Source organism: Varanus komodoensis, unplaced genomic scaffold (assembly GCF_004798865.1).
Source record: "Varanus komodoensis strain SLA01 unplaced genomic scaffold, ASM479886v1 scaffold4, whole genome shotgun sequence".
In the NCBI taxonomy this organism is placed as follows: domain Eukaryota; kingdom Metazoa; phylum Chordata; class Lepidosauria; order Squamata; family Varanidae; genus Varanus; species Varanus komodoensis.
In genome coordinates this window covers 50,156,209-50,169,830 of record NW_025335941.1, presented here as the reverse complement: position 1 = coordinate 50,169,830, position 13,622 = coordinate 50,156,209, and the positions used below count along the sequence as shown (strand labels likewise).

Sequence of the window (13,622 nt, the reverse complement as noted above, 5' to 3'; positions counted from 1 at the left end):
TTTAAAGATCTTCCGACTGGTAACTGAGCTTTAAGAGAGGCACCTCAAATTTCAGAATGAGGGAAAGAAATTGCACAAAAGCCAGGAAGCTACCAAACAATCAGGTGGGTTAAAGGGGTGGATTGGAAAAGGGGAGAAGGCCATCTGGAAAATCCCAGAGGCCTAGATTGGACTCCTGGGCCTGAGATTCGAACCCTGAATACAACTAGTACACTGCAGAACACCATCTGCTGCCTAGTTCAATGGGGCACCTCCTAGTCAATCCATAATATTTTATATTATTCTAACAAGTTAAATGCTGGTACAACATATCCAACTTTAATGAAAACACAGGATTTGCTCCAACCCCAGATGTTCTTCTCCCCATCTCCAGGTACCTGCTTTGCTTTTTTGCTCCTGTTCTAGGCTCAGTATCTGTTTAAATGCCACTCCATGGTTGTAATTGAAGCCCCAGCTGTAAAAACAAATGTTCTTTACATCTGAAAGCCATTCAACCTTCAGTTCTGCTCCTGAAGCAGCGGGGAGAATGACTTTCGGAAGTGAGAATGCAGAAGCTGACCCACCTGTCCCTCAGTCTTCAAAAATATCCTTGCAGCCTCTTCTCACTTCTCTTTCCTCCTAACTTGCACAGATGAAGTGAAGCAGGTAAATAAAGCAAACTGCCAAACTTCAGGAAAGCACATTTACTTAAAGTCTGCCTTTGTGCTTAGGAATCCTACCAGCAGAAAACTTTGCAATCCTATGCATCCTCCATGCAAAAAATCCTTACACAAGGCCTTTAGCTTTTGAAATTATATTACTTTTATTACCAATTTAATTTTGGCATTTTATGTATTATTAAGACATCAATTGTTTTGTGTATACTTTAAATATTTGTCTATTTATATTAATGTTCTTACAGTTCAGTTGTTTAATGTAAGCTGCCTTGAGTTCCAGTATTGGGAATAGGCATAACATAAATCACTGTTACTATTATTACTATTATTGCTTGGTTATTCTTCTATTATATATGCGCGGGCTCTTGGATGCATGTGCCTAGGTAATCCCTTGTCTCTAATAATGAGTTATCACAGTAGGCGGGCTCAGAGATAATGCCAAACCTACTTGGTGCTATGCATTCTTTAAGGACTCTCAGCCATGCATACTCCCTGCTCCCTTAAATATCCTCCTTCCCTGATTTCCTGTGACTGGAAACTTTATTTGAATCAGTATTGATAGTTTGCCACAAACTAGGGGGAGAGAAGGAATTCTGGTGCAGAAGAGAACAACTGAGCGGAAGAGTGTCAGGGTATTAATGGCTTTTTGATACCAAACCATGGTGAAAAGGCTTTTGCTTTTAAGTCCTTCAAGCTCATGCATAGGAAGTTGCACATAATAAATCCACCTAGCTCAGTATTTTCAATGCTGACCGGCAGCAGTTCTCCATATGTTGCAGCATAAGCTTTTCCAGCCCTACCTAGAGATGCCAGGGCTAAACCTTCTGCACGCAAAGCAAGCACTTTACCACTGTGCTATGGTTTCCTGTGTTGACATGCACTCACCTCTCTCCTCCCACACCGTGATTCCCTCTCACTAGTTTGTAACAAACCATGGTTTACAATTCCATGTCTGCACCAGATTGTGCTCCAATACTCCTGTCATCAAAGTGTGTATTTGAAGCCATACTCTATCATTATCATGCTAATAAGCTTGATCTATCATTGGGTTACAGCACTGAAGGTGAAAGATTGCATGTTTAAATGAATTCCTCATATAAAATGTTATGCATATGCAAAGTGAACATAATCAGGGAGAAGAATTATTGTTTTAATAAGGGGAACATTCAGATGCAATCATAACTCGTACTTGCCATTTGGTACAATCCACGGTGTGCAGCACTGCCAGTTTTAGCCCACAATCCATGTTATTTCTAGTCTGAATAGATAATATGCACAGGGGCTTGCACCTTAACTCCTCGGCTGGATGAAAAATACGTAGTCTGAAAACTCCCTTCTGATATTTCTAGGCTGGTTGGTACAATAAAAGAAGCATGGCAGCACCTGCTCAATCTGTACATTGTAACTATGATAATTAAATGTATGAAACTAGTAATCAAATAAGCACCTTCTCATTAAGCCTAGAACTACATTATTCAGGTGGCACACGATCCGTATTTACATGTCTGTGGTTACAGATAAAAGAAGTTGTGCTTTGTATGGTTGTGCTTCTGGCACGCACCACAGCTTCTAAGTTGGGCAACTTGATGTCTCAATAGGTATAGGATTTAACAGTGGAGTTAATACCTACTACAGTACAGGAGTTAAGAGCGTAAGATAAAAGAGGCTCAAACCTCAGCCCAGCTGCATCCTCCATAGATACCCAGGGGCCAATCTGTCATCCTTAGCCACCCATTTTTAATAGGGGGCAAATAATATCTTCATACCTTACAGCAGAGGCAGAAAATGCATGCTTTTAAAAAGCCTAATTAGTACACAGGAAGGAAATGGTGGGGGGGGGAGTTTCCAATGTGACACCCTTGAAAATACTTGCCCACATGGCAATTAAACTGTAAAACAAGAACAACAAAAAAAAACAATTGCTGTCAATGGAAGCCTTATTAAAAGCCAATTGCAGTGCAAAGGGGCCAAATGAAGGAGAAGGGAAAGCGAGGAAATGAGGGGGAGGAGGTGAGGAACTATGGAAGAAATGGTGGTGGGGCGAGGGATGGGGAGAATAAGAGAAAACCAGGAAAGTCTGTGCACTGAAGTTTAAGAGTTTAAGGCACCCTCTCTGACATGAGTATTATAAAGTAACGCAGGGAATTCTACACTTCTCCACTGAAGAAGGTGGCTAACCTAAGTGGGTGTACATAGTTGCTAGAAAAGGCAGAAAGTATTTCCTAGCCCTTGGTATCCCAGCCTCTACTAGTTTGTCTGGACTCAAGTGTTGTGGAAGCTAAGCAGGTGTGGGTCTCATGGTTATCTGGGTGGCATACCACAGGAAGCCCTATGCAGCTATAATAAAGAAGCAAATGAATTATTCTTTACATTAGTCTGTAGTGGGTCCTGCATACAACATGTGTAAGCAATGCTGGCCTAAATCATGTTGCTGCCTGAAGTGAAGGACAGGATGGTGCCCTGCCCTGGTTCCATCTGCACTAGCAGCTGTATTTTGCTTTAGCACTGGTGAGGATTTGTGCCACTCAGACAAACAACACGATCCAGCAGCAGCACGGATCGTGTGAGCAAACAATGCACATGCCCAGTGCCTGCTGGAGTGTTGCCTGGCTTAACTGCTTCTCTGCCTGCTTCCTCAGTCAAGGAATCTTCCTAAGAGAGCTGTCTGTGATGTGTTGGGAGAAGACAACCAGATCCGACAGACAGGCCAAGCTAGCAACAAGCAGCATTGCCACTGTTGGGGCACAGCTCTGGAGAAAAGGGTCAGCCGGAGAACAGGCCTGCCACTGCAGTCCCCCGAAACTGCTGCTCCAGGTGGCATTCCTACCCTGGCCTTGAAGGGAGAAACACCAAATTCAGCAATGCACCACACTACAATGAGAAACAATCAAATGTGTCATGCAAGCTTGAGGGCAAAGTCCTTAAGAGAGAGATAAGGAGGGTTGGGAGCAATTTTGAACTAGCAACTAGCCAGGAAATGCCCTGTAACAGCCCCTTCTTGCCTTGTTAGCTGCCAGCATTGTACCACTGTGCAAGTTTCATGGAGAAGAAAGTCTCTCTTGTATGCACCCAAAGGACAGGGGAACATAGAAGAGCTGGAGGACTATCACATTCTCCTTGGAGGGTCCTGGTTTCAAATTGTGCAGCCTACTTTGTATTTCTATTCTGTAGTCAACCCCATGCTAAGAAGGTTCACATGCAATCAGAGACGGAGACTCGAGTGCATGCATTAGCCTCTCATGGATAACAGGCATTGACAGCCCGATCTTAAACATGTCATTTTCAAATAAACCCTTCCAAACACAATGGGCTTTATTCTCAAGGAAGTGTGCACAGGACAGCTGTGATCTTAATGATGCAGTCCTATGCCCACCAATTCATCCAAGAATGGAGATGGTGTCATGGGTAAGCATAGCTGGGCATCTTCCAAGGATCCTCCACCCAAAGGGTCCCACTGACAAGAGCCCTTGGACAATGCTTTTCAGCACTGCATCCTGCTTTTTTACCTGTTTCTCAATCTGGTGAGAAGCAGCAGCAGCAGCTGCCGCCGCTTCCTTGATAGTCAGTTCTCCGCCTCTTGAGCAAAACGGTAGTACTGATGATGAGAAAACGTATAAGGAGCAAACTGCAGCTGGTGACAATGACAGAAATGGGAAAGCAAGGAAACCACTGGGAGTGCCTTGCCATGGACCCTCAAAACCTGAGTACATGACTGAGCTTAATTGGGGCTTACTTCCAATTAAGAACATGCCATCAGTATTGTACTGGAAATGGTCACTGTAAATATGAGAATTAGCACTGTACTTTTTGCATTTGAGTTCCCTCTGACATTGCTGTTTTCCATGTACCCACATAGCATAAGAAATCTGTTAGCCATTGAGGTGCCACAAGACTCTTTTGTGTTTCTGCTGTAAAGTGTGAGTCCCATGACCAATGCAATACGGAGGAGCTGCAAACCAGCCTTGCCTGTGTTGACTTCCATCTGCCCCAGCCCACGATGCATTCACTCGCCCGCACAAGATCTGCCTTTTGACACTGAGGTTGATCTGTGGTGCTGTGCCAAAGCCTGTGCATGTAACACAGGCACCCGACAGGCGCATAATGCACTGAAATTGCTGAGAGTCCGTACAGCCTAGGAGTCCTCTTGTAAAGAAAGCATCGGAGCAGATCCTCAGTGGCAGGGTAAAGCTTATGGCCTTTCCACAACTGATGGCAAAAATTCCAAGTTTGCATCTGCAAACACTGTTAATTAATGATATTATATCTTGTCTTTTTTACTTTGAGGGATTCAAGGCAGCTTACATTACTCTTTTCCTCCTCTCAATGTTATCCTCACAACAACCCTGTGAGGTAGGCCAGGTAGTCAGTGACTGGCCCAAAGTCACACAGTGAGCTTTGTAGACAAGTGGGAAGTAGAACCTGAATCTCCCAGATCCCCAGTCCAACAATCTAAATAAGGCAACAGGAAGGGACCATTTAACAGCACAGTCCCATTGTGCTCAATGGGGCTTATTTGCAGCACCAAAGAATGCTACTTAAAAATATCCAAGAAACCTCTAGTGTGAATGCCCTGCTTTTAAATAGTAATTAATAACAATCACAAAAATGTTACACCAGAAAAACAAAAAGCATACAAAGCTTCAAATGTATCAACCAGAGTTCTACAGGATTTAGTCCCAGGATATATTTTGTATTCCAGGGTCCAAGCCCTAGAACTAAGTGAAATAGCAACTGAAAATAAAAACAGTTTTCCTCAGAGCATGTGCTAATTTTTTTTCTTTCCTTCCCTCAGCCAAGTATTTTTGAGTCCAAGGAAGCACCTCAAGGTCAATGGTGTTGGTTTCTAGATTGGCAAGTTTGTGTTGAAGAACCAGCCTTATAAAAGAAATGAATGCTGTTGAGGGTCCTTTTACATTAAAAATTCCCCATAAATATATGTAGGATCAAATTACAGAGAAAAATAAAAAAATAAAAAGGCTTCTTAGCCTCAGGCTCAGGAATAAAAGTGACACCAATTCACTCCCTGATGCTGAGGATCAAGATAAGATGTAAATGGTTGGTTACTCGTATTATAATAATGCCTATGGATCTAGATAGCATCTCCTTCCAATGTGTCATCCCAAAGCAGAGGCTGATGAATCTTGGTCCTCTACTTCTTGCTAAACCCCATCTCCCATCCCACCTGCATGATACCCATTGAGGCGTATGGAAATTGGGACGCCACATCTGCGGGGCCACAACGTCCACCTGGCCCCGCAAGACTTTCCTGGCCGCTGCCGCGGGACATACCGGCCCTGAAAAGGAGGACCCGCGCGAGGAAGGGGTCAACCCGAGCCATTTTGTACCTGATCCTTTCCTTCTCTGCCCTCTGGAGCTGCAAGTCTCGTTCCAGCACTTGTAAGATCTGCTTGGCTTCTTCCTCGCTGAGGAAACTCAGGTCGATCGCACGAGGAGCGCGAGTCATCCTGACCAGGCGCTCCGAGGTCAGCGGCGGCGTCCGCCTGTTGCTTCCTCGGCTGGCGTCAGCGGCACTGCCCGAAACAGCCTGCTCAGGAGGAGCCCCTGGCGCCGGCCGGACCCCACGAGGCCCGGGAGGCAAGCTGAGCTCCTCCGCTCCTCTTCTTGGCACGGGCAGAAGGGCAAACTGCAACAGGTAGCAAGAGGGCCACTGCGAGGCACCGCCCACACCTGAGCAAGGGACGCACCTGCGCGAGTGACTGACTGCCAGCTCGGCAAATCCAGGCAAGGGCCCCGAGGCCGAAAAAGCCGCGAACGTGCCAATCCCTTGTTTGCAAAGAGGCGGGATCTCCCTTTTCCCTCAAGGCGCGGAGGAACTGTGCAGTGCCCTGCAGTTTGTGGCTCGGCCCTTGGCTGCAGGAGCAGGCCTGCTGCATCTCCTTCTCAAATATTTGCCTTCAGAGGCTTTGGGGATGGAAAAAGTTTGCTTAGGCTGGTATCAGCTGCGCTTGTACAACTGAGAGATGTCACCAAATTAATATATCCAAATGGGGCTGAATGACGACTACTAATTGCATTTCGTTTTCTTCTGACTTCATAGATTGTGGTTCTTACACCACCACTTCCCTGTGGGCATTTTGTTGCAAGCCACATTTGCATTAATTATTCCATCAATGAACTTGACATATGTTAAAACCGCCCTTTATCCATTGATGTATAGGTGCTCTACAACAAATGTAACCACACACGCACACACACGACAATTAAAATGTAATTATCAAAACAAAGGTGAAAAAACAAGAAGTCAGATGGCCCAGCTTGAAGTGCCTGAAAAACCAAAATAGACCTAAGCTGTGTTATAAGAATTGTCAGTGTTGTTGTCACATGCTGTCAAGGCACCTCTGACTCAGAGTGGCTCCAAGATGCACTGTCCAGGACAGCCCTGCTCAGCTCTTCTGAGTTCAAGGCTACATCTTCCTTTATGGTTTCAATCCACCCAGTGTAATTACAATTACTCAAATTAGTGTGTTGCCAGATTGCCCACAAAGACACAGGCTCTCTTCCTTGCTGAAACATAACGTGTTGAAGATTTATTTATTTATTTATTTATTTATTAAAACATTTCTATGAAGAACCTCTGTCCACCTAAAAGCACAGACAGAATGACACAGGGACAGAGATATGGATCTCAAGCCATTTCAAGGCAAGCACTGGAACTTTGAATAGTCTTGGAAGCACAGGTCCCTTATAATAAGATCCTCCTGGCTGTACCACTTTAATTTGTGGCAGTCATATTTTGCTTATTGCCTCTAGTGGCAGCTGCACATACAGCGAATTAAAACAATCTAGTTGGGAGGGTGCTAAATCACACATCACAATGAACAAGCTGCTCCTATTCTGTAGTTGCTGAACCAGCCAAAGATGACAAATGGTGCTTTGAGCCACCAAGGCTCTCTTAAAGTTGAGTGACAACACTGGATCAAGGAGTTGCCCAAAACTATGAACATGTTCTTTCAGCAGAAATGCAGTCACATCCAGCATCCAGCCTAATTTCTAGCCATAAGAGCCATCTTCCCAAATGGACTTACAGCAAAACATTGTAATGTTGAGTGTGACTCTTCCGGATTCTAGTGCCTTAGTCCATCTCTGGCCATGCTTTTCTGTATTTTTTTTCTCCTTCAGTTGTCAGTCAGCATTTGTGGTCATTGCGCATGCTCAGTCTTCATTGGACTAGTTTAGTTCTCCCCCTTCCCCACTCCCATATTTCTTCCCTAAGACTTTTTTTTTTTTTTTTTTGCAAACTTTGGGATTTCCTCAAGCCTGTCTGTAGCTCTTGCTTGAATGTGGATGGTATAATTTCACCTACATTAGAATTCATGCTCAAATAATGAATTTGCTATTACTATCCAAGCCCTGAAGATCTAAACCTGGGATCTAAACTCTACATCCCTCTTTGTCTTTCCAAATAGCTGAGCAGTAATTGGTTTTCAAACCAAGCTATAGTTACAGGAACTGTGTGGGAAAGCAGAACTGAACTCCATGTGCAGTGTTGGTTGTTGTCCTTATCCAGTTACAACTATGCATGTAGAAGTCTTCTCCCATGTGAATATGCCCCCTGGCTGGATTGCAGAATCAGTGTGAAACTGAAGTGATGGCTGTACCACCTCAGTTACACATGTAAACAGTGGCCCCAGATCCTGGCTCTTCTACCTGTTCACACTGGGTATTGAGAAATTATTTCTTGTCTGCTCGAGCATGATCACACCATCCATTGTGTGTAGTGATTAAGAAAGCAGAACTAGGACTCTGGTGATCTGAATTCTAGTTCTTGCTTGGCTATGGAGCCAACTAACTTGCCAAATATTTATATTAGCTTTCCAATGTTTCCAATTAAATCAGCCATTAAATCCAATACACTTCTTTCTTTTTTCCTTCTGTTCCCTTGTTTCCTTTCTGATTTGAATCATTCTGCAGGTGTACACGTAATGCTGAGAGAAGAGCATGGTTGAAGGAAATGAAGACATACCTGAATACAGACATACACCATTTCCAGGTATTCAAAATGGAAGCAAGACTGTGCTTTAGGAATGGTGACCCTGATGGAAGGCACACCCCTTTGTGTGCAGCTGTACCCATGGGGTCATGCAAGGAAGCCAAATGGTGAGAGATTGTGGACCGACAATAAGAAAGCTTTGGCCATTAAGTGGTATAGCAATGCAATAATTTCACATGGTACATGCACTATGGAATTCACCTCCATAGAATGTGGTGATGGTCCCCAATTTAGCTAACAATCCTATGCATGTTTAGAGGGAAACAATACTCAGTACTTCCCAGCCATCCATGCTGGATGGGGAATGCTGAAAACTAGGAATTTTTCTATTTAGGCTGACATAGGATTGTGCCCTTAAGCTGTTTTAAAAGGGGATTAGGCACACTCCTAATGCTAAGGCTCTCAATGGTTGTTATATACCATCTCCTGGATCAGAGGTTTATGTACACGAGTTGCTAGGAAGCAAGAGTGGGATGTTGGTTACCCTCATATCCTGCACTGGGGCTCCTCCCAGGCATCAGATTGGTCACTGTGGGAAACAGGATGCTAAGAAAACTGTTTGATGACCCTCTGGCAGGGTCCTTCGGATGCTCTTAAGACGTGGCTTTGCTGGATTAATTCTCTGACCCTGGTCACTAGTATTATGACCATGTTGCATATATATGATAAAGAAAATATGCATCTCTCAGGCCCTGCTCCTGAAACTGTTCCTACCCCAGCTAACTATAGGGGAACTTACAAACCACAAAAATGCATTTTCAAAATTACACTTCCAGCAGTGACGCCCACCGAAACTAATAAATTTACAAATTTATCGCACAAATACCACAGCTTTTAAAACTTTTTCCCCAGGAAGGATGATTATTGTGCTTGAATATAGTTTCTCAGACTCTTTTATGCATATAAATATGAGTAGTCATTTTGATTTAGCCTGGATTCTGTCAAACAACAGAGATCCTTTTTTATGGTGTGAAAATTTATACTTAATTTATACTGTTAATTTATATTATGAAAGTTTATTTATGGATGTGAACCGCCCCGAGGCTTCGGCGAATGGGGCGGCATAGAAGTCTCCTAAATAAATAAATAAATAAATAAAAATAGTCTCAGCACCTGGACCAAAAGAGCCTGATGGGATAGTTCCCACCAGACGTACTTTAATTTTGCTGCTGGCAGGTGCTGACACATTTAATTTTAATGAATGGGCAAATGTGAGAAGTTCTTCAGCTACTGTATTGTTACATGACCCAGAAATTTTTCATGTTTGCATGTTTACATACAATATTGTACTGTGGGAGATTATGAACCGCCTCGTTCTCAGTGGGTGTTTTTAGAGTGGCAGAGTTGCAGAAAGGCTGGAAGGCATGCTAAACAAAAAAAGGTAGAGTACAGCAAAATATGTTTCAAATAATAATAACAACGACAATAATCAGCAGGATCTGCCAGCAATTAGCCTAGAGCTGCTGAAGAACTGTAGCATCAAGTCTGCTCCTGCCTGAATTAATTGCTATATGGGATAACTGTGAAGATTAGACGGTAGTGTGCCAGACAAGCTTAATTAAAACCATGCATTAAATTAGAAGGTAAAAGTCATGTTGTAGTAAAATGTAAATAGGAAGAATTTTTCCAGATGTATACTGTATTTTGGAATGAATTTGTTACATTTAAAAATAGACATGTTATAGTGCTAACTTGGGATGGTTTTGTGAGTGTCTGTGCCTGCGTGTGCCTGCGTGTGTGTGTGTGTGTGTAATTCTATTTTATGGGAATGCTTTAATTCAGAGCTCAGATTATGAGGGGAAAGGTGGGAGGGCCATTATTGGAATTCAGAAGTGCCCCCCCAGACTACTCCAACTCCATTTTTAGGCAAATAAAATTGAGTATGAAACTCAAATTTTGTTTTTTGACTACTGATAAACTGAATGTATGGAACAAGGCCTTCCTAAGTACTTTTCTAGAAACCTTTCTGGCCCCTTATATTTTGAGCACTGCCCTTGTTTTGAATTTGCTTCATACATAGTCAGTAGTAGAACTACACTAATCCATAGGAAGTATTTTGTAGAGCTAAGTCAACCAAAGCACCATGTGCAGCTGTTTCAGTGCACCTGTGAAATACTGTGTCAACCTTCCCCACACCTTGTTCCCAGGACTTTTCTACACAAAGGTTTGTGTTGCAACTACTTTTGGTTTGGTCACAGAATTGAGTTCTGAGCAGTATACAATGAGTGTTTCCTTTCCTGCTTTTCTACAACATAACCTCTAGGTGGCACTGGAGTTTAGCAGAATACTGCAAATACACAAGTGAGAGAGGGCATTCTTTCCCCTTTAGCAATGGTAAGACTATTTCCTTGCTCTAAGAAGACAATCAAAAGTGAAATCGGAAGGTCATTACATCATTTGAAGAACCCATAAACAACTGTGAGTAGTGAATGATAAGCACAGCATTTCAGGAAACATTGCACACATGTCCAGAAAGCACTTGTCAACACTGAAGGCAGCAAGGCAATGTGGCCCGAGTAAAATCCTGGGCATTGAAAGCCTAGGCTTGTGAATTCTAAATTATCTATTCCTGTTGTCTGTGTGATCCCTCACAAGAAGAAAACTCACTGTAAAGTGAAATGCTAAAAGCTAGCATCTATATCAAAATGCAACCATTTTTTGAGATGAGAGCAGCTGAGAAAAGCAGTACTGCAGCCATAGGAATTATTGACATGTAGCTAAACGAGTCTTGGGGCATCATCAGGGCTAACAAACGTATTATGACATCAGCTTTTGTGGGCTAGAGTCCACTTTATTGGATGGACAGTGTATCCTTAACTGGCAAATATATGCACCCATATGGGTGTAGCATTTCTGTGAACGATCCCTTTGAATGCTCCAGCTATGCCAGCTGAGAGGCTACAGCATCTGCCAAAAGAGCTGCTAAACCAGTTACAGTGTCAGATATGCTGTCATCGGAAAAGATATGCCAGAAGAACATCCTAGATCTGCCAGCAGGACATTCTGCTCGTGGTGCTGATGTTGCTGTGCCAAAAAAATATTCTGGCAAAGCGGGTAAAACAAGGCAGAATCATAGGAGGGCAATGGGTGGCACTCAGGAACACACGAACTAGCCACTGCATTCACTGTGAACAATATGCATCTGCATTCTGTCATGCAGGTCTGTATCTGCATTAGGTCTATGTTTCTTAAAGTGACATCACTGTCATGTGAAAAAGCCTTCATCGACCTGATGCCCGCCATTTCCCAAGGGTTAGGCTGCAACCCCCAGGCTAACTGGGGAATGCTGGCAGCTGCAGTCTAATGCATCTGAGGTTGGGGACAGATGAAGGAGTATTTAGAGCCAAACTCGACATAACAGAAGCAGTCTGATGTGCTTTACCATGAAACTGCACCAATCACATAAAGCAGGATGGGGTATTTTGAAAAGAAAAGATTTGTGTGTTCTGTTCTGTTCTTTGTTTTTGTCATAGTAGTCTTTAAGGCAAAAAGGCGATGCACCTTTTGCACTTTTTCCTGAGCCTAAATGTGCAGGCCATGCCCTTCTCTGCATCCCTTTAAATTGGTTCCATCCCCCCCTAGAAAAAACAATGGGTTTGCTGCCCTCAGACATGCCATGAAAGTTCTTCTGGGTTCACATGACACAGCAAACCATTGTGGGTAGCAAGCCACAGTAGGTTGTCATATCATGGGAAGCCAGTCATTATCTTCCTAATCAGTGCAGCAATTACCATTATTCACTGAGTACTGAAATCCTATATGTTTATGTGTGTGTGACCCATTTGGGTTTTCTGAGAAACTCTTTCCTTCGTGGAAAAAATTGCATCATGTGTTACACATACATACAAGCTTCAAATGTGATGATGTCTAACAATGTAGAAAGAGCAAATTAGCTGTAATTATTTTCTGCAAGATTCTGGCAAAGTCTGAGCTGAGCTTTCTGACTTTGGGTGGCACACTCCAAAGAACACCCAGCAGTTTTATGCATTGATCCCCATTTGTTCCTGTTTTCTCTGCAGCACTAAATATAATTAATGTTGCCTTAATAGAGTGGCAAGACCTATTGATTTAGCAGTCATCTTGCTAACTTTGCACAGTTATGATGGATGACTTAGAGTTATGATTTTTTGGTAAGTGTTGCATTCATTTTATTTCCACATTGGGTCTTTCTCTGGTTGCTTTTAATCCTTCTCTAAATCTAACTTTATAATTGGCCTTTCCTGTTCAACCTCATTTACTTTTGTGAACAAGCTTTATGTGCATTTGCTTGGGGGCAAACTTGTTGGGAGCAAGGTGCAATGGTTAAGAGTGAGTGACTGGGACTAGTCAAGCTGGTTGTAGTCCCCACTCAGGCATGGAGCCAGCTGGGTGGCTTTTGGCCAGCCACAGTTCTCAGCCCAACCTACCTCACAGGGTTGTTGTGTGAGGATAAGAGTGAGAGCAGGAAGGAAGAGAATGGTGTAATTTGCTCTGAGTTCATAGGAAAAAAGCAGGATATAAATGAAATAAATAATAATAAATATTTTGCCTTTGTAACTTGGTAAGGTGCTATAATAATGGCATTCTATTAAATTTTTTTAAATAGTAGCCTTGTGAAAACAGTAGTCAAAATGAGCACAGGTTTCAAAGGAAATCTTACTTTCAAGTCAAATTTAGGTTGCCTGTTACAGGCTGTAACCACAGAATGGTCTTATACTACCTGAGAAAATACTGGTAGAGCACCTTGCATTAATTCCTCTTAGGAATGTCCACATTATTGTCAAATTGTATTGTGTGTGTATTTAAACTGGTTTTTAAAGGAGTATGTTTGAATGTAAACCACAGAGGGACAATCTCAGGGCTTGAGACAGTATCTGAGGGCCGTAGAGTACTCTGAGATCACTCTGTCCTCAGAGTGAGGCAGTGGAGGTCCAGCCCCGCTTCTCTTAGCAGCTGCCTAAGGATGGAAGCTTGAC

General features: G+C 43.0%; 1 protein-coding gene across 1 annotated transcript in view; it reads right to left on the bottom strand.

Annotated features, from left to right (window-relative positions):
* Positions 1-6,120, bottom strand: part of EXPH5 (exophilin 5) — a 49,107-nt gene extending 42,987 nt beyond the window's left edge. The window contains exon 1 of the mRNA XM_044441809.1: positions 6,002-6,120. Within this exon, the coding sequence (XP_044297744.1) occupies positions 6,002-6,120 (119 nt within the window). The remainder of the gene's footprint in view (positions 1-6,001) is intronic.
* Between the last annotated feature and the right edge of the window lie 7,502 nt (positions 6,121-13,622).